The sequence below is a fragment of the Amblyomma americanum genome, chromosome 9 (genome assembly GCF_052857255.1).
Source record: "Amblyomma americanum isolate KBUSLIRL-KWMA chromosome 9, ASM5285725v1, whole genome shotgun sequence".
In the NCBI taxonomy this organism is placed as follows: domain Eukaryota; kingdom Metazoa; phylum Arthropoda; class Arachnida; order Ixodida; family Ixodidae; genus Amblyomma; species Amblyomma americanum.
Window position 1 is genome coordinate 81,925,121 of NC_135505.1, and position 18,456 is coordinate 81,943,576.

General features: G+C 48.0%; 1 protein-coding gene across 1 annotated transcript in view; it reads left to right on the top strand.

Annotated features, from left to right (window-relative positions):
* The window catches only part of LOC144103464 (calcium-activated chloride channel regulator 3A-1-like), a 57,202-nt gene that overhangs the window by 12,410 nt on the left and 26,336 nt on the right, over positions 1-18,456 (top strand). The window contains exons 6-9 of the mRNA XM_077636174.1: positions 1,335-1,449; positions 5,941-6,159; positions 15,407-15,683; positions 15,817-15,990. Of these exons, the coding sequence (XP_077492300.1) occupies positions 1,335-1,449; positions 5,941-6,159; positions 15,407-15,683; positions 15,817-15,990 (785 nt within the window). The remainder of the gene's footprint in view (positions 1-1,334; positions 1,450-5,940; positions 6,160-15,406; positions 15,684-15,816; positions 15,991-18,456) is intronic.

The window sequence follows — 18,456 nt, forward strand, 5'->3', positions numbered from 1 at the left end:
AGCTGGTTTGATCTGTTCGCGCCGCAGATGGAATTTGGTGAACAATGACGTGCAATGCACAGCGCGAGAGTGTGTCGCAGTTCAACAAGAGGCGGGATCGGCTGCTGCGATAACGTAGCTCTATCGTCCTGTGGGCGGAGAAGCTGCATGGACACTGGCTATGATAAGATTTGATGAAGAGTCATAGCTTTGTTCATGACCTCCTGAAGCGACTCATTTTGAGCACGGCATAGTCAGAGAATATCCTCGCACAGACCGTGGACACAACTGAGGCCCGACGTAAACGCCATCTTTCGCGCACGCTGTAATAAACTCCGAACTCGTTCTGCGTGAAGTGCAGTGCATAGTAGGCATCGACCCCACTGTAATGATTCTCCTGACGCATGCCGACGCCTGACCTCACGCCTCTCTTCGAGCCCACCCTCGTGTTGATCGGTTCTTTCGCGACCACGGCATTGTCGAGCGACTTCCGCATCTCTTCTAGGCGCCCTTCTTACTCAGCCTTCGCTGCGCATCGGTGAATGGAAGTTGGGCATGCACGGAGCCCTTGTAACGTTGACAGTATCTGCTGTAGGCGCTGTTGTTTCGCGCCGCCCGCTTCTGTGAGAATCGGCGGCACTTAGCGCCTGAACGTCGACGCTATTCTGTGGGTCATGGTAGCCAGCGAGAGCAGGTCTCTTCGGACTCGGCCTTTACTTAACTTCGGAATAGCAGCGCTCGCCCCAATGGACTGTCGCTCGGCGAGCAAGCACTTGCAAGCGGATGATCTGAACGGCCTCATGTGAGCACGCGCACCGCACGTGGCTTTCCGATTGGTCCAGTTGCTGTGAGTGCGCGGCGCCTCAACGACTGGCCGCGCACTCGGCGAGTGAGCTCCATTAAGAGGTCGGATACAACACGAAATCTGAATAACATAGCTGAGTGAAGCTGTATCTTCTAAGGCATAACCTATTTTCCCTACCAACGCAATCGAGCGGCGTACGCCAAAAATCTCTTTGAGTAAACTTTTTCTTGGATGAAGATCCTTTAAGTGGTTTGAAAATTCAGCGCCGATACAATCTTTTTATTCAGCGATATCCGTTTCCTAGCACTACCTGCAGACTTGCAATAGATATTCGCGGAAAGTTAAAATAGAACCTTCAGTGCGAAAGAAACTACCAATCCAGACGTGAGTTCAATGGCTACTAAAACGTATTTCTTACACGTGCCTGCCCGAAATTGGCGGCTGTTTTTATTCTTTGGAGGTTAATGAATCTAGAATCTGTACAAATTATTCAGCGACCTGTGCAAGCGAACGAAGGAAAGAAAGAATGAAAGTTGTTTACTTATTCCAGCCTGCCAATGCCGGACATGTCCAAGCGAATCGATGTGACTTTCGACGAAGCACAGGAGGACAAAGACCTACAGCGGCGCGTGGCGCTTGAGCTGGACGTTTCAAAAAGCATGAGGGTGAGCAAAATCTTTTGGCGGTCATTGACCCTTTCAAAAACCTCGTGCATTCTCCCAAAGCAACTCGCTCTTTTTCTCCCTTAAACGAGATGAAATTTTTCGTGCCGGGTTATATCCTCGGAATGGTGCGTAAAGCAGCAGACATGCACTGAGATGTGAAATAAGGCTGCGCTTGGCAAACGATTTAGATTTAAATTAATTCCATTGTGGCTTCGATTTCGCCAGACAAACGGCGGCTACGTCCGTCACAAGTAGAAGGTTTCACGCAAGACCATGAAGAAACACAGTACAATGCAGTTGTAGTAAACGTTCGTAGAGACTTCACCGATACTAACGGGAGAACTCTGCGGGCACAATCCGCACGTCCTCTGAAACGCTTTTAGTTACACATACGTGACCTACACAAAAAGCGACTATGTGGATGTATTCTGCTCAATATGTACTGCTAGCGTACGTTGAGCCGTGCCATCAGCGTCCAAATGTCTAGACAAAATTTTTCAAAACTGGACAATTGTAAGATACTGTTATGCAAATATCGGAGGAAACGGTCCATTCTTCGGATACGTAGCGAAATCTTTCTTTCAAAGTGCTTACATCGATCGCATAGAAAAGTACAGACTGCCCGAGAAAACCAATGGGGACCTCTTTTTACAATAGCAAAAACGTCTGCGTGTATTTTCATTGTTATAGAGAAATCTTGCATTTTATGAAACAATTGCGTTCCTCAAAGACTTCCCGCTCAAAAATGCTTTTGTTCAGAATTGTGGACATGTCTCGCCTCGTGACTCGTGTAATCGTTACCTGGCGTCATTCTGGGCCTATTTCGGCTGTGCTGCCGAAGCTCTCTCCCGCGTACGCCTTCGTGCAGCGTGTCTTGCAAAGTGCCTCAACCTCAAGCGGACGTACGCTCCAAGTGCTCCAACGATGCGCTTCGTCCAGAAGAGCTGCAGGTCCGTGCGGTCGCGCACAGTGCGGGCGCTGAACACTATTACATTTCTTAAATGCGCACAACAATGTCCGTCCATCGCAACTGCATCTCGCTTGCCTACCTTGGCGGGTTTGCATTCCTTTACGCTTCGCAACGAAGGAAATTCGGCATGTTCTGGATATCAATACACGGAGCTGCCGAACGCATCCTGTCAGCGGCTTTCCGCTGTCGTCTTGCATTAAGCGCTCTTCTTTGTTAGATATCATGCAAAATCATCGCGCGCAGAGCCCTCTACGCGTGCAAGGCACACTCGCAAGATTCGAAATCCCACCTACGTCCAAGAGACCCACGCAGACCCGCTGCGAACTGCGCTTGCGAACTCCTTACTCGTAAGAGTTCCACGCGCACAAAGCCTTTTTTGGTACGCGTGAGTAAAACTGGTCAAAAGCTGTTCATTCACTCACTTTCATTCCGGCTGCTGGAACCGGCTATAGCGACCACATGGACAGGGAGCGATTATACTGGAGCTCTTGTACGCCTCACTTAGTATGAGCTCTACACGTGATGTAAAGCGACTGTTCCGCTGCTCGCACCACAGACCTCCACCAGGTGGCTGGATGCCGTATTCCCGCTTTCCGACCTCACCCCGACCTGGAAAGGACGCGAGACACGACTGAGACACCTACAAACAAAGACAATCCTTAGCCCCTACTGATTATGTTCAATCACAAATGGTGAGTGTGTCCCTGCATGACCGCACGGCGCTGACTGGACGCACGCCACCCAAGGCCAAAGTTTGTGGGAACGCGCCAGCAAACCCCTCCGACGACACTTTTGCCAGCTCCCTTGACAGAAGAATGGGGCAAGCTCTTGGACTGTTCAAGAAAAACAACGCTACTAACCTTCATGAAGCGACCTCAAGAGGTCACCCGCGACTGGAGGCAACCCTGGATTCGTCCCAGCCCCAACTAATCTCTTTCATTTTGTGGCAGAAAAGTTGTAACTACCACAACCACCTGATGTGGGCGCTAGGGCAGCCGCCAGAAGTTTTGCGGCATGTCCCGGAAGGCCGATGTTTTCTGTGTTTCATTGCAGAAAGTCGCGTGTTTAGCCCTTCCGTCTTTAGTTTTTCGCTTTGATCACGTTCAAGCTCTACGGTATAATTTCAAAGGAATAGGCAAGCTCAACGCACGAAGTAGCGGAATGACGATGAGGCTAGGTAATCTTAAAACCGAATTTTATTGTAGCAAAGAAAAAGCGGTCGATGGCGCGGAAATTCTGACACTCGAAGAGCCGCTAGTTTTAGAGCTGCCGCAGTTTGTTTCCAGTCAGTTGCGGACGATGTGCCTTCTCATCGATGGCAGGTGTGATCTCAAATATAAGGGGTTATTAACCTTCCAGATGTACTTTTAACCAAACTCTATAGCACATTCACGTTTCAGCTGCACAGCGCGAGAGAAACAACTGAATAGATACACGAAGGCTGCAAGGCGGGTGACAAGCGCTGTTAGAAGTTAACTGCATCAAGCATCACGTGTAAAATCCCATTCACACATAAAGTGTTCATTCACGCATAAAGTGTTAACTTACGAAAGAGTACATGATACACTCCGTCGAAAAAGCAGTGCCTTACCTTTTTGAGGCACTAATGTAAACCAGCAGAACACGGTCGGCACCTCTCCAGTTAGTAGCCTCGCCCTCAGTCCAGTTCAGTCTAAGTATAATTAAGTAAAATGCAAGGTCACTGCGACAGCGGCTGTGTGGCGAACTTTTCACCCATTCTTTCTAAAATTTATCCCTATTGGGAGTATAACTTTGGATTAGAGCGCGACAACGTGCGTCAATATCAAGAGCAGAGTTTGCAACACTAGCGCAACTGGGCCACACAGAGCTGAGCACACGAGGCTCCGTACGTTGTCTGTGTAGCATCGTCCTCTCCTCTGCGACTGTCGTTTCATTGCAATGCAATGGATCATTATTTTGTTAACGTCTTTGCCGAAGACTTACTTTGCTGCTCTTGTCATGCAGTTGACGGCGCAACGGGTAGGCATTGTCGTGTAAAAAGATGAGAACGGCGAAAAGGCCAAATGCTTGAGTACCTAACATTTGTTCGTCCCAAACTTGAATTTGCATCACCCATCCCGTTCAACCCTACCTCACCTCTGAATTTGAGGCCATTCATAACAGCGCCACCCATTTTTTCACTTCTCAATACACACAAGAGAGCAGCATCACTGCACTCAATCTCCCTCCCCAGACTTGAGTCGAGCCGCATCAGTTCACGCCTTTGCCTACTGCACAGCTTTCTCTGCCATTCCACGTCCTAGCACCCCCTGCTGAAACCACCGACCAAGGCTTCCAGTCGCCTCAGCCACAGCCACCCTATAGCCAGCATCAAGAGCCGTACTTCAGCAATGAGCAGTTCTTTTCGTTACGCAATAACCCATTGGAATGCCCTGCCCAACGATATAGTTTCATGCAACGATCGGAAATCGTTTCGCGCGAAACTCGGCAGTGAAACTCAACACTTGAACCTTTTGTTGCCTGGTACTTTTTCCTATATTTTTCTATGTATTTCTGTGCTTTTTTGCTTGCACTGTTTGTAAGCGCTTGATCCTCCTCATTTTATTTCTTTAGCGTATTTAGAGTTGCAGTGTTGCGTTCATTGCGCCTGTTTTCATCATGAGTGCTATATGCAAAACCATTTGTAAACCCCATCCTCATGTAATGCTGTCGGGCCTTTAAGAATAAAATAAATGAATAAACGAATGAAACGAAAACTGAATCTGAAAAACCACGCTGAGGTCCGGTTTCGTGCACTTCCGAAGGCTGACTTCCGGGAAAAAGCTGCTTACATCCGGTAGCCTCACTTTCGGGCGCTCGTTGCACCATGCAGCGTCCTTGTGGAGATCAGTTGCTCGCAGCCGAATTCCATATGCTGGCCGACGTTTGCTAATGTCTTGAGCACATTCCGAAAGCATAACACGCAACAAAAATTTGGTTTCCTGCTTATGCATGCCGACATATTTTTCGCTTCCTTAAAAATGCAGTGTGAATTTAGCGAGAAATTTCGAATTTATCAAAAGTTAAGATGAACCTAACAGGAAAAAATGTTCTGTTCTGTTGAAATGATAGAAAATAAAGTTAACAGAACGTACCGCTTACTGTCGCCAGTGCGCATGCGCTGTCTTCCCTGCGCCACGTGCGGAAACCTGGCGCCATCGAACCGCCTGCGCTGGCACGGACGATGCTCGGTAGCAGTGGTATAGCTCGCTATACTATAATGATTGTTTTCTACAGCTGTAGCCAAGGAGCTGTATGCCGAGCATACAGCTCGCCATTTGTAAGTTTCTTGTTCTCTCGAAGGTTAAAGGACAAAATTTTTCCCCAGCTTTTAAGAGACGGCTTTCTTGTGTCCACGTGCAATGAATGAATACATGCCAACCTTCACAACACCTTCTTTTCCTTCTTTATTTTTTCTTCACTTATGCATAAATTCTACTTGCACTGCTGAGACTGACTGCATTCAGTTAATTCTTCGCGACAATCTCTTCCCATAACAGCTGTTGGATGCCGACGAAGAGGTCACGAGCTCGCTTGAGAGTAAGCATCAAGTGGACTTCGCCGTGGGAAACACGACGGTGGTGCACGTGAAGCAAAACAGCCCCAGCAACATGCGAATCCACGCCAGCCTCATCGACCCCAGCGGGCAGCCGTGCCAGGGTTGCCATGAAAGTGCGAACGCGGATGAAACAACCGTCACCATACCGAGTCCGGCAATGGTAATTGGCCCCTTAATTCAGTACGCGCTTGACCAGTTTGACATTTGGTAGAAGACGCCCTTAATTAGAGCAAGCTTCCCATCACTGATCCGTGTATGTGCCAAAGGATGGATGAATGCTATGAGCATTCTTTCTCAAAACGGCGCTGATTTTCATTCTATAATATTCTCAACACCATGCTCTATTCAAACACTGCTTACGCTTTATACCTCGAAGCAGTATTCTTTCCGGCCGCGTACAAAGCTGGGAATGCATGCGGCTTCTGTTGTTACTGGTTTAATTTATGCCAGTAAAATATTTTTTGAATAGTTATAAATGCTAGAGTAATTGCAAGAACATAAAAGAAAGAACAACCACATGTTGCCGCAACGACTCGTTCCCCATTACCTCCGCATGTCGAGAACGATGCTCTACCAGCTGAATGAAATGGGCACACGTTGCGCCTTCTACTTTGGAGGTATTTATTTAAGAGTAGGCGCACCTTGAGGGTGTTCTCCACCGCAGCACACAGCAATTTTAGCGGACGTGGTGCGTGCCCTTATGCTTACCGCAAATGCTTTGCGAAACTTTCGAAACATAGAGGAAGGAAAAACTTAGAAACTTATGTCACATTTTCTGAAGCCAGACGTCACATCTCCTCCTTGCTAGTTGGCGGCCGCTTTGGAGCACTTGCGCATGCGCAGCGGACAATGCAGCAGACGACGACGCAGTGCCGAACGTTACTATAGGCTGATTTGTCGGCCAAACACTCCCAGCATTCCTTTCGAAAAGACGTGACGTCTGGCTGGCTTTTTTTGCGTGCCGCTGGAATAGCGAGGGCCGCACTCCCAAGTGTCACGCCCACAAGGTTATGTTGCTTAAGTGCGCAATAATGGCTGGCTACGCTTCTAGAGAGAGCTCCGGATAGCAAGATGATTTGACCGCTCGGGTCTTGAGCGCACCGAGCGTGACGAGTGTTCATCTCTGCTTGTTTCAATTGTTTTGTTGGCGTCACCTCTTCTTTGTAATGGCGGCCCTAAAGGATGCGGCAATAGTTATAGGGACGGTATTTGACATGAAGGCCAAGGAATGTCTACTTCGAGAGATGTTGCAGTTTCTTCTCTTCTCTCTTCATTGCTTTCTTAAGCATGAGAACGAAAGAGTAAATTTAAAAGTAATTCCATTTCTTTTCGGCACCTATTTCTCGCGATTCCATTACTTTTTGCGAGCAACAATTGGGATTTTATTTAAATTACATTTGCACTTTTTATGAAACTAATTAGTTGTAAGACTGGCCACGGGCTTTAGAATCTTCAGAGGCTGGCGCGCAACGAAGAAGACGACGAGAAGCGCCGAACACTGTGAAGCTCGAGCGCGAACGCTCGGTCGCTCGTGCGTGCTCTGAACTGAAGGCGGTCTCTGATCTGTGCCTGGACGGTTCCGCTGGTTGTTCGTGACACTGTGCTTTTGAAGACGTTTCTTATTACAAGTGGTGGAGTTGCCAACGATCTCTCTCCCTGGAGCTTCGCACCCGCGCATTGCCTACCACCTCTGAAATGCCTGAGACCGTCACTTCCGTCGGCTGTCTTCTGTTCCGGCGCCGCGCGGCAGCGTGACCCGACCATCTTCAGCGGCACGGATGACACGGATGTGGAGGATTGGTTGGCCTCCTATGAACGCGTAAGCGCATACAATAATTGGGATGATAGCGTCAAGCTCACCACGTTATCTTTTATCTGAGCGACGTAGCCAATCTCTGGTTTCGAAACCACGAGGCTGCCATCTCAAGCTGGGCACCTCTAAAAACCAATCTGACAGAAGTCTTTGGCCGTGCCGCATTGCGAAAGCTTCGCGCCGAGCAACGCTTGCGAAGTCGGGCCCAGCAAACCGGTGAAAACTTCACCAGTTATATGGAAGATGTCGTCGACCTCTGCAAACGTGTCTTCTATGAGCGAGGCCGACAAGATCAGACAAATTATTAAAGGCATTGAGGATGATGCCTCTCAAATGCTCGTCGCCAAAGATAACCAGACTGTCTCCGGTGTCATCGACTACTGCCAAAGCTTCGATGAGCTGCGCAAACAGCGCCTTTCTTCCCGGCGTGCAGGCTTTCAGGAGGCCGCACTTTGCAGCTTGGCTCTCCCAGGGGACGGTGCTCTGGACCAACAGTCGCTCCTCCAGAGCATCCAGCAGTTTGTACGTGAGGAAGTCGCAAGCCAGCTATCTTTGTCTATCTGCCCGCCTTCGCTTGCGCCGTCGCTCACTCCCAACCTACAGCGTGTTATCGAGGAGCAGGTCGCTGAAGTCCTGCCACCTCCTTCTCAGCCACCCCTGATCGCGGCTCCTCTGACGTACGCCGATGCCGTGGTGTGGTCGCGGCCCTCACCTGTTAACAGCCCCTGTCTACAGGCCGCCTACCCGGCAGTTAGAACCCCAGCGACCTGCAACCCCACCTTACCGTCCGGTTGCCCGCCCCCGATCTCAGCCGCAGCCACTCATCCCCTGGCGCACACAAGACAACCGCCCTATATGCGACGCCTGTGGCGTCGCTGTTCACGTGGCTCGTTTGTGTCACAGTCGTGACCGCCGTTCCTACGATTATAGGCGTGAGCCGACGTACGACCTTCCGCCGTCGTCCTCGCCTGCGTCAAACTTTCCGCCTCCGGATTCTTCTCCTACTTACCATCCCCGCTCCCACCGCTCGCCATCTCCTGGCCGACGTTCCCGTTCTCCCATGATCCGTCGCCAACCCGCCGTCCACGCGGAAAACTAAACGCCGCAGTTCCGGAGGCAAGAACTGCGTCAACAGCGGCTCACTCAAGACCTGTTTCTGCGCCTGCCAATATTATTACCGTTTACGTTGAAGGAGGCGCCTTCGAAGCACTGGTTGAATCTGGCGCAGCCGTTTCGGTTCTCAGTCACACCCTCTGTCGCAGACTCAAAAAAGTGACGATGCCCCTTCCTCCATTTTCTCTCCGCAGGTCCAGCGCTCAGGACATTCGACCATTAGCCGCCTGCACCGCCCGCCTGCTCATCGGAAACGTTCCCTACACAATCGAGTTCATCGTCCTCGCCAGCTCCTCTCTGGACATTATCCTTGGTTGGGACTTCCTCTCCTCACATCACGCCGTTATTGACTGCGCCCGTGCTCAGCCTGACTTGTCGCCCTACAGTGACGCCCCCTTGAACGTAACCGGTGCTGCTGCCGCTACTGTGGTCGTCTCAGAGGACACAGATGATCCACCTTTCTCTTCAGTGCTGGTGCCTCTTTCTTGTGCTGCGCCCTCAGATGCAACTGTGACTTATACCCCATCTTTACGATGCGCTGACCAGAAGTCTGTTTTGCTGCCTCATGCTGTGCTGACAATTGTTCGTGGCTCCAGCGCTATTTATGTGGCCAACCCGTTCTCCTGCCCTACCACTTTACTCCGTGGCCAATCGTTTGGTAGCGTTGCCGTTCTCGATCCCGCCTCCGCATACCCCCTCGTCGATGGAGCGGCCGGCCTTCACGTCAGCGCCATTACGCCTGTTCCCATCACGAATCAGTCGTCTGTCGATTTTTTCACCGTTTCGTTGACGCCGCCCTGACGTCTACCCAACGAGACCAGCTTGTAGCCGTTCTTCAGCGTTTTCAAGCTTCGTTTGACTACCAGCAACATTCCTTAGGCCGCACCACCACTGTTACCCACTGTATTGACACTGGAACTCATGCCCCTTTGCGCCAATGTCCTTACCGCGTGTCAGCCGCTGAGCGCAGCATCATTGACGTCCAGGTGACCGACATACTCCAGCGTCACGTGATATAGCCGTCGCACAGCCCGTGTGCATCGCCAGTGGTTCTGGTCAAGAAAAAAGACGGTTCCATCCGTTTCTGCGTGGACTACCGTCGTCTAAATAAGATTACACGCAAGGACGTTTAACCTCTTCCCCGTATCGACGATGCTTTTGACTGCCTGCAGGGCTCTGAGTTTTTTCTTTATTGGACTTGCGCTCCGGTTACTGGCAGGTGCCGGTGGCGGAGGCCGATCGCCCAAAAACTGCATTCGTCACAAACGACGTGCTCTATAAATTTAATGTCATGCCCTTAGGCCTCTGCAATGCACCCGCCACATTCGAGCGCATGATGGACAACATACTCCGAGGGCTCAAATGGCCCACATGCCTTTGTTATCTAGGCGACGTTGTAATCTTTCTGCCGGACGTTCCGTCTCACCTCCAGCGCCTCGAGACTGTTCTTCGCTGCCTGGCCGACGCTGGCCTCCAACTTAATTTGCTCACCATTCTAGGACATGTCGTGTTGAAGGATGGCGTTCTCCCGGACACGGCCAAGTTGCGAGCTGTGGCCAAATTTCCAAAGCCCACTTCTGTAAAAGACCTCCGCAGCTTCGTCGGCCTCTGCTCCTACTTCGGCCGCTTGGTCCGGAATTTTGCCACTATCGTCAACCCCTTGAACAAGCTCCTTTCCAGCCACGACCTTTCGGCCTGGTCGCCAGCCTGTGATGAAGCGTTTACCACACTCCGTCGCCTTCTCACCACTCCACCAATTCTGCGTCACTTCGACCCTCGTTCTCCAGCGGTACTCCACAGGGATGCCAGCGGCGTCGGCCTCGGTGCAGTACTCGCTCAACGCAAGCAAGGCTTTCACGAATACGTTGTCGCTTACGCTAGCCGTACACTCACAAAAGCTGAAGCCAACAATTCTGTCACCGAGAAGGAGTGTTTAGCCATCCTTTGGCCGATAGTCAAATTTCGCCTCTACCTGTACAGGCGCCCCTTTGACGTTGTCACCGATCACCACGCCCTCTGCTGGCTGTCCTCTTTGAAAGATCCCTCTGGTCGACTGGCGCGATGGGCTCCGCAACTCCAAGAATACGATATACGCGTTTTCTATCGTTCCGGCCGAAAACATGCCGATGCTGATGCAATCCCACGTTCCCCTGTACCATCTGCGGCAGCGCCTTGTATATCCGCCCTGCCTTCTTTGAAGTTTGAGTTCGCTGATATGGCTTCCGAGTAACGCAAAGACCCGTATATCACTTGCGTTTTTGATCTCCTATCTGGCCAATCGTCTCGACCTCCTTCCCGTGCTCTCCGCCGTCAGTCCCACCATTTCGCCTTCCGAGACGAGCTCCTTTACCGCCGCCACTATCTCCCGGATGGTCGCAAGTGGCGTCTACCTTTCCGCACAAAACCGCTTTCCTGAAAGTAAGCCTTGGAGCTTTCAATCCTTTCTCATACACTGAGATATTCGTTTTCCTCAAATATTTTTATTTCAAGGCGGTTTGGTGTAAGCATCTGGTTAGTTCAATCGTTAAATATCATAACTGGGATATTTGCGCAAAAAGTGAGCTGTAAAGCGCCTTTTTTTGCTCCACAAGATTTATCCAGAGTTTGCAAATACTACATTTATCTGCTAATAATACAATATGAAATAGTAGAGTAATAAACCTGGAAGCCGCTGCTCTATGACATTTTCGGTTAACCTTTACGACAAATTATAAGCTAAACGGGTTTCTTGTAGCCTCATTTTGACACTTTATCACATAAAGCATGAACCGCAGCAGTGACTGAGGGCAACCCTGCCTTAATCATTTGTGTACCTAAAATTCTTTCAAATGCACTTTCATCTTCATTATCTCACTATATTTCGAGCTCGATATCAGTTATCTCATGACTGATGCCTTCATCTTTTTTCTGTTTCATAGGAGTCCCCTGTTCACGTTGTCGGATGCACTGCTTATGTGCACGAAGGCTAAATACACAGGTCTCTTTTCCGCCCTAGCTTTTTCAGTAAGCGGAAACTGGCTATCATTTAAGCGCCTATTCCGCCTGAACCCATTGTGTATTTCTGTGTTTATTAGTTGCTATCCATGTCAGCATTTTTAATTTCACCGCCTGTATTGCCAGCCTGTCAGTAACTGATGCTATCTTAATAGGTCTTAAGAATGTTATGTTGATCCTGTGTCGTTTTTCTCCATATATCAAATTGCGTTTTCTCTGTCACCTGCTGTCCAGATTTTCCTTATTTGTGTTGACTATTTCAAATCCAATTAACGAAGTTTTCTTGCTTCTAAAACCGAGTTAAATAATCGGCTTGAACCCCTATCTCTTATCACCCTATCCTCGCTACTAAATGACTCAGCTATAGTTGATGTAATGTACTTATCACCAGCATCGTAATTCTCTAAGCATTTTCTCTCGTATAAACATTTTTTCCCTGTATCCTGAATCCATTCTTTCTTTCTCTCATTCTTTTTACCCAGATAGCTTGCACGGTTCCAGAATTTTCATGACCGTGCACCCATAATTGAATCGCCAACTTCAGCCATCCAGCGATCGGTCGACTGCTTTACTTTTCCCTAAGCGAGGGCCAGCATTCTCACGTTCTTATGTCTATAAGATTCGCATTATTCTCCTGTTTTCTCTTTTGATAACAGCGACTTCTTTGCAACTATGTGTTGCGACCAGTAAGGCCGTTTTTTCCTATGTCCTCCTTGATTTACTTTTTCACAAGTTTTGTGGCATCCTCTTTAATTTTCAGTGTGTTCCCGCTTTCACTTCTTTGATTTTCGTACTCATGAGTTGTTCTAAATTATTATAAAGCCCATATTTCAAAACGCATTTCTGTATTGGTTCCTCAGCGCTTGGTGCTATCGCGCTATTTGTTCGCTTCATTTCTCGCTCCCTTTTTGTATTTTCTGCGTTCCTATATTGATCCTGGCGCCAATGTGCAGATTAATACGTTTATTATCACTTCCAAGGCACTTCTCCCCTTCCTCGCCTATTTCTATTTTTGTAAGCTTGCTACAGATTCCTTGCGAGATAAGGCCGTAGTCAATGCTCGTCTGCATATTCTGGAAATCTTACATGATCTATCTATCACATTTAGCTCCTCCATTTGTAATAGCTAATTACCGCTGCTCTCAGAGGTCTTGCATTAACTTCCCGTTATAATCTGGGCACCCATCCAGATCATCAGAGTCACCATTGATGCGCCGAATACAATTACTACTGCAGCACCTCCCATCTGTTTTATATCGTTTTTGGGACACTTAACTAGAACCTGTATTTTTTGCCTACCATCGCCACAGGTCCATAAATAAACAACCCATAACAATGAACTTTTGCAGATAATTAATGCTGTTACCGAGGCAAGTTTTGCAAGTTGATTTAATCTGTGGCATTTTGGTCCTTGATGGATCAGGATACCGACTCCTTCTCCTCCCTCTTTTTCCCCGTTCCTTTTGTGTTGCGCCCTTCCAAGACATAGCCCCTGATAAGCGGAGGATTTTCCAGATCCCTCATTTGCGTCGCGCATAGAGCGTACACGCCTATTCATCGTCCTCGAAGTGCTGTGCTGTTTCTAACCTATTCGCTCTCTTTCTACCCATTACTAGGTTTGTATATCTGATCCTTGTGATTAACTTATTTTATATTTTTCTTCATTGAACGCTAAGTGGCCACTTTATTGGGCACAACCTACATTACTATGCTTCCTGCTTCGCTGCCAGCTAGTCCTACGTCCAGGGTCCCCGCGGAGTCCCTAAAAAAGCTAATGCATGGCCTGCTAGTCGATCTCTGTTCCCATTCTTCAACTGGTGGATGCCGTGTCGTGCAAACTCTCTGCCAAACCGTGTTCCACACACACTTGTTGTTTCTTCCAGGTGCAAACCTTTATCCATCCTGGACTTCCCTATTTCCCGACTTTCAATCGCCACATCCCTGTCAACCTCTACGCACCGTCCAAGCATGCAGTGTCCACCCCTCAATCAGCCGTTGCTGTCCTATTGCGTTTCTATCGTGAGCGTTTTGAGCTAATCTTTGCACCACATGCGCAGCGTCACTGTTCAGTCCCGCTGCTACGATTACCACGGTAACTGCCACATTCTGTGACAGTTTGCTTTTCGTATCGCTTAGCATCGCCTTCATTGCCCTTTCTTTTAGGATCGCCACTGGTAATCGCCTGTCTCTTTTTACCCGCTTTATAATAGAGGGGGTTTCGCCTAAGACTCTAGACAACTTTTAAAAACCGGCTTTATGAGTTAGAAGAACGCTTTTTTGATTTACCATTGTCAGTGGTGTAGTACATCAGAATTCAGATGGGACGTGCTAGTTAGCAGGCTAATTAACTAATATTCAACTGTTAACTTTCTTACTATTTCGGTTAGGATCCAGAAATACAGAAAATAATATCACTATCAGTTTTTATAATTTCTAAACGGCAGATACCCTCAGCGCTGTGGCTCAACAAATTTTGACTACTTCGACGAGTTACATCCACTAAAGAAGTTGCTTTGCCTGCAAGCTTTTCAAAAGCGCATTTATTTTGACGCGATGTAGCCAAAATATCTTGCGTCATAGAGCCAATGGTAACCTCTTTCTCGAAATTCTAAAAACATAAATGGATACTACATACGGTGGGCTACACGTGTTCTAGAAGCCTTACAGTAATAGTTGAAGAGTTAACTATTCAACATTAGTTAACCAGCCTGCTAGTTAGCACTTCATAGCTTTATTACAATGTACTATACCGCTCACAATGCTATGTCGAAAAAATCGCTCTGCTAACTCAAAAAGACGATATTTCAAAAATCGCGTACAGTTTGACGTGAAGTACCCTGTATATCCTGACGACGTCCTCATGTTTGAGCCACCAGGCATAAATAATAACCGCTAAATAATTTATAATTGAATTTCTTCTTGGCACTGTTTGGGTTTTCGGATTCATCAGCGCAACGAACACTCTAACGTGTGGTTTCTGTTTAGGTTACAAGCGGCATAAAAAATCGGCTATATAATTTTTTTGACGGGTCATTTTTCGTAATTCAAGGTCTTGTAAGAGAACACACTAAATGTTATAGTGAAATAAAACTACATATCAGCGATTATATTAGTTTTTCTTGTGGATAACGTGACCAAAACAAACTTGACGTCGCAGTTTTTGTTCGGTCAATGAAACCAGAACCGAAGCACCATGAGAGAAGAAAATCATTTGTAAATTATTTATCGGTAGTAGGAAAATACCACAAAGTAATTCGTGTACTGTAATGTATAACGCATCATTTGACGGTAGAAAACGCGCAGAGAATTTAAGTGTATATATCCAACCTTTAGCGCTCTCTTGCCGTTACACCACATCTGCTAACCCGCGCAGTTACCTTGCAAGTGCTGGTGCAAGTGCGTAGCTGCTTTCTGAATGCACTGAATGGCGGCTGTCTGGTGGCTGAAGATTACCAAGGCTCACTGACACTTTTTTCCTGCCTACAAGGTTGGAAACAGGACACTTCATATGCCGAGTCTCGCCTCGACTCCAGTGAAGGTCAGCGTCCGGGTGGAGTCCGAACCCAGAGCAAAAGACTACGAGCCTATACTAGTCACCTGCAAGATGCTCGACTTGATCGTGGACAAGTCCGACCGAGCGATCGTCTACGCCAAGGTAACGAAGGGCAAGAAGTTGGTTCTAGGCGCCGTTGTCCTCGCCACAGTTTACCGCCCGGAGAAGGATCCGCAGCCGATAAAGTTCCCACTTCGTGACGACGCAGAGGGTAAGAGCCGTTCTTTGGTATGGTAATAGGCATTCGGCCCTCTTCCGCAGTGTAGGATTATTAAACAAAGGCTGTGCTCGGATGTTCTCTCTCGCTTTCTGTCATCATCTGCCTTTCCTGAACCTTTTTCCAGAACCCGATCATCAGCAAAATGATGGCCGGTACTTCGGCTTTTTCGTCGACTTCATAGGCAAGGGACGATACACCGCCATGGTGGAGGTCTCTAACCAGAACTCCACTCGCCTGGCCTACGCGTTGAGTGTCTCGGATTCCTTCCTCACTACGTCATTCCTTCATGCGGCGACGGGTGAGTTTCCATGTACTCGGCCCATTTACCTCTCAGGCAATCGCAGAACCACCAAGCGCACTAATTATAAGAAAAAGAACGCGCTTATGAGTACAGGCAATGGAGGATTCCCGTCATGTGAGCACAATGCAATTACGAGCGAATGAGAATGCTCGTAATTGCATTGTGGCAGAAGTTTAAAACAAGCAATTTGAGTTGGATGTCTTCAGGCGGGCGGTTGAATGCACCGCGGAGGCTCGGATGTTTTTGTGTTCGGCTGCTGATCCCAAAATGGCCAAATCGGACCTCGGGCGAAGCGGCTGCATTTAAAATGAAGGAAAAATGCGAAAAGGCCTGGGTGCTGTGCGGTGTGACTGCGGGTTAAAAAACGCCACGTGGTATAATTTATTATTTTGCCCTCCACTGCAGCTCCGCTTATAGAAACCGTGTGCCACATTAGAGCGTAAAATCCCACGTACCTGCAACAATTATTTCGTTGCTTTCGTGCCTACATTTGTACGTACCTGCAGCCCCCTTCGCCTGGTGACTCGCCCCGGCTTGTACATGAAAGTGAGTGTAAGCCCATTTGTGCTCATGTGAAAATTGGCTTTTCCAAACTAATTGCTCCGGACATTTTATGTAGCATAAAACGGCGCAGATATCTCTCACTGCGCTAATGCGGGCCGATGTAGTGTCGTGACATGGGTTCTATATCCTGGAACACACCTCAGCTAGCCAATTACATACATCGGCTCTCGAGCGTAATTTATGCAGCGCCAACTAGGCCTAACGGCGCGCGCTATCAGCGACCTCCAGTGGGAAACGTACATTCGCGTTGGAATCGAATGCAGACTGAACGGGGTCCCCGAGGACTCAGAAGTCGGCGTAACGTCACCGCAGAGGCCTGTTCCAAGCATGAATAACAGTAAAATATAGGTGGAAAGATTCTATACGGACTCGTATTCGCACGTGGGTAAGAGCAGTGTGCCGCCGCCATTATGCAGCTCCAGAGAAGGAAATATCCGATCTGGCACAGCTACTGTGACATTCATGAACTCGCCATTAACTCCACTTTCATGAAACACATGTTGCACAATGTTGAAGCCTACTATCTACCGAAAAACATCTTCTGCATATGCAACTTCGCTTTTTTTCAGTAAAGCTAATGATGCTTTCCACATAACTGAGGCTAAAAAGTCGAAGAAAGAGGAAACTGCCCCCGTTCCTTCCCTGTACAATTCTTGGAGGTTCTCATCATAGTTTTCTGAACAAAGAAAGCACAAGGAAGTTCAATTTCCCAGTGCCTTACTTCACGTACGTCCTGCAATTCGTGTGTGCGTTATGCTGACCTCATAAGAGAACAGGCTTTCAATTTCATGGTTTCAATTTGGAGCAGTAAAAGAGTTTAGCTTCTTTGTAATAATAATAACCATTATTTTTCCATTACCGTACGTTGGCGGAGCGGGTGGAAATGAAAGCGATTAACGCTTGACAATGTTTCCACCCCTTTTACAGCAAATGAGCTGTGGCATGCGACAGCACTTATATCACGATTTCATACAAGTAACTAAAGAAAAAAATATATCGGCAAAGTTGACTTGGTCGTAAGCAAGAGAAACCTGTTCAGTCATAAAAGAAACACAAACATCAAAATAACAATAATAGCATCTGAAACAGCGCTTGTAAAACACTTCGCTTGAACTCGTGGTAGAGCAGCCACCCCGCATTCGGCAGGTGCAGGGTTCGATCCCCAGTGCCGCCGGGGACCCACCGGTTTTCTTATGAGTGCAAGGTTCCCTCCGGCCAGGTGCTCGGCTCTTCTGGGGTGAGACCCTTGGGAAAAGGGTCTTGGACCAAATCGTTGCCTTGACGGACCAGAGATGAGTTCCGCTGTCAAGCGACCATAAATCCGCCTTGTGCTGTAGAAGCTCATCTTGCGGCATCATGGGACCTGGTTGGTGCATGATTTTGAAAATCCATGCACCAGCTAGCCCCCCAGAGTGTACTGCTACAAGGGAACGTTTACACATGCATCATGAAAACGCTAACAAAGGGAAGTTGCGGGGATAAAGATGTCGTGGAGGTTAGTGCAGCTAATGCTCTCTGCTTATATTTGCATCATTTAGTAATATTAAGAAGGAATGGAAGTTGAAATGAAACTATTTTGCATCCGTGGTGTGTTTTCGTGAGCGGTAATTGCCAGTGTAGATTCTAAACGCGTCGAAGTGTACAATGAAATAGCTGTATATTGGCTAAGTGCGATATATTGCCTGTGCATTTTCGCTGCTCTATTTTAAAGTTGTGCAGCAGTCTATAAGCATGAATATCTTAAACGATGATTAGCTTATTCTGGGAAAACAAATTTTTAGTGGAGTGTACGTCTATTTGGCAGGTCAGAAACAATTGTGAGAGCTCGTCTTTCAGCAACAGCTGGTTTTTAGAGTTGATGTATGTAGAGGCGCCCTACACTAATGGGCATGCAGTAGT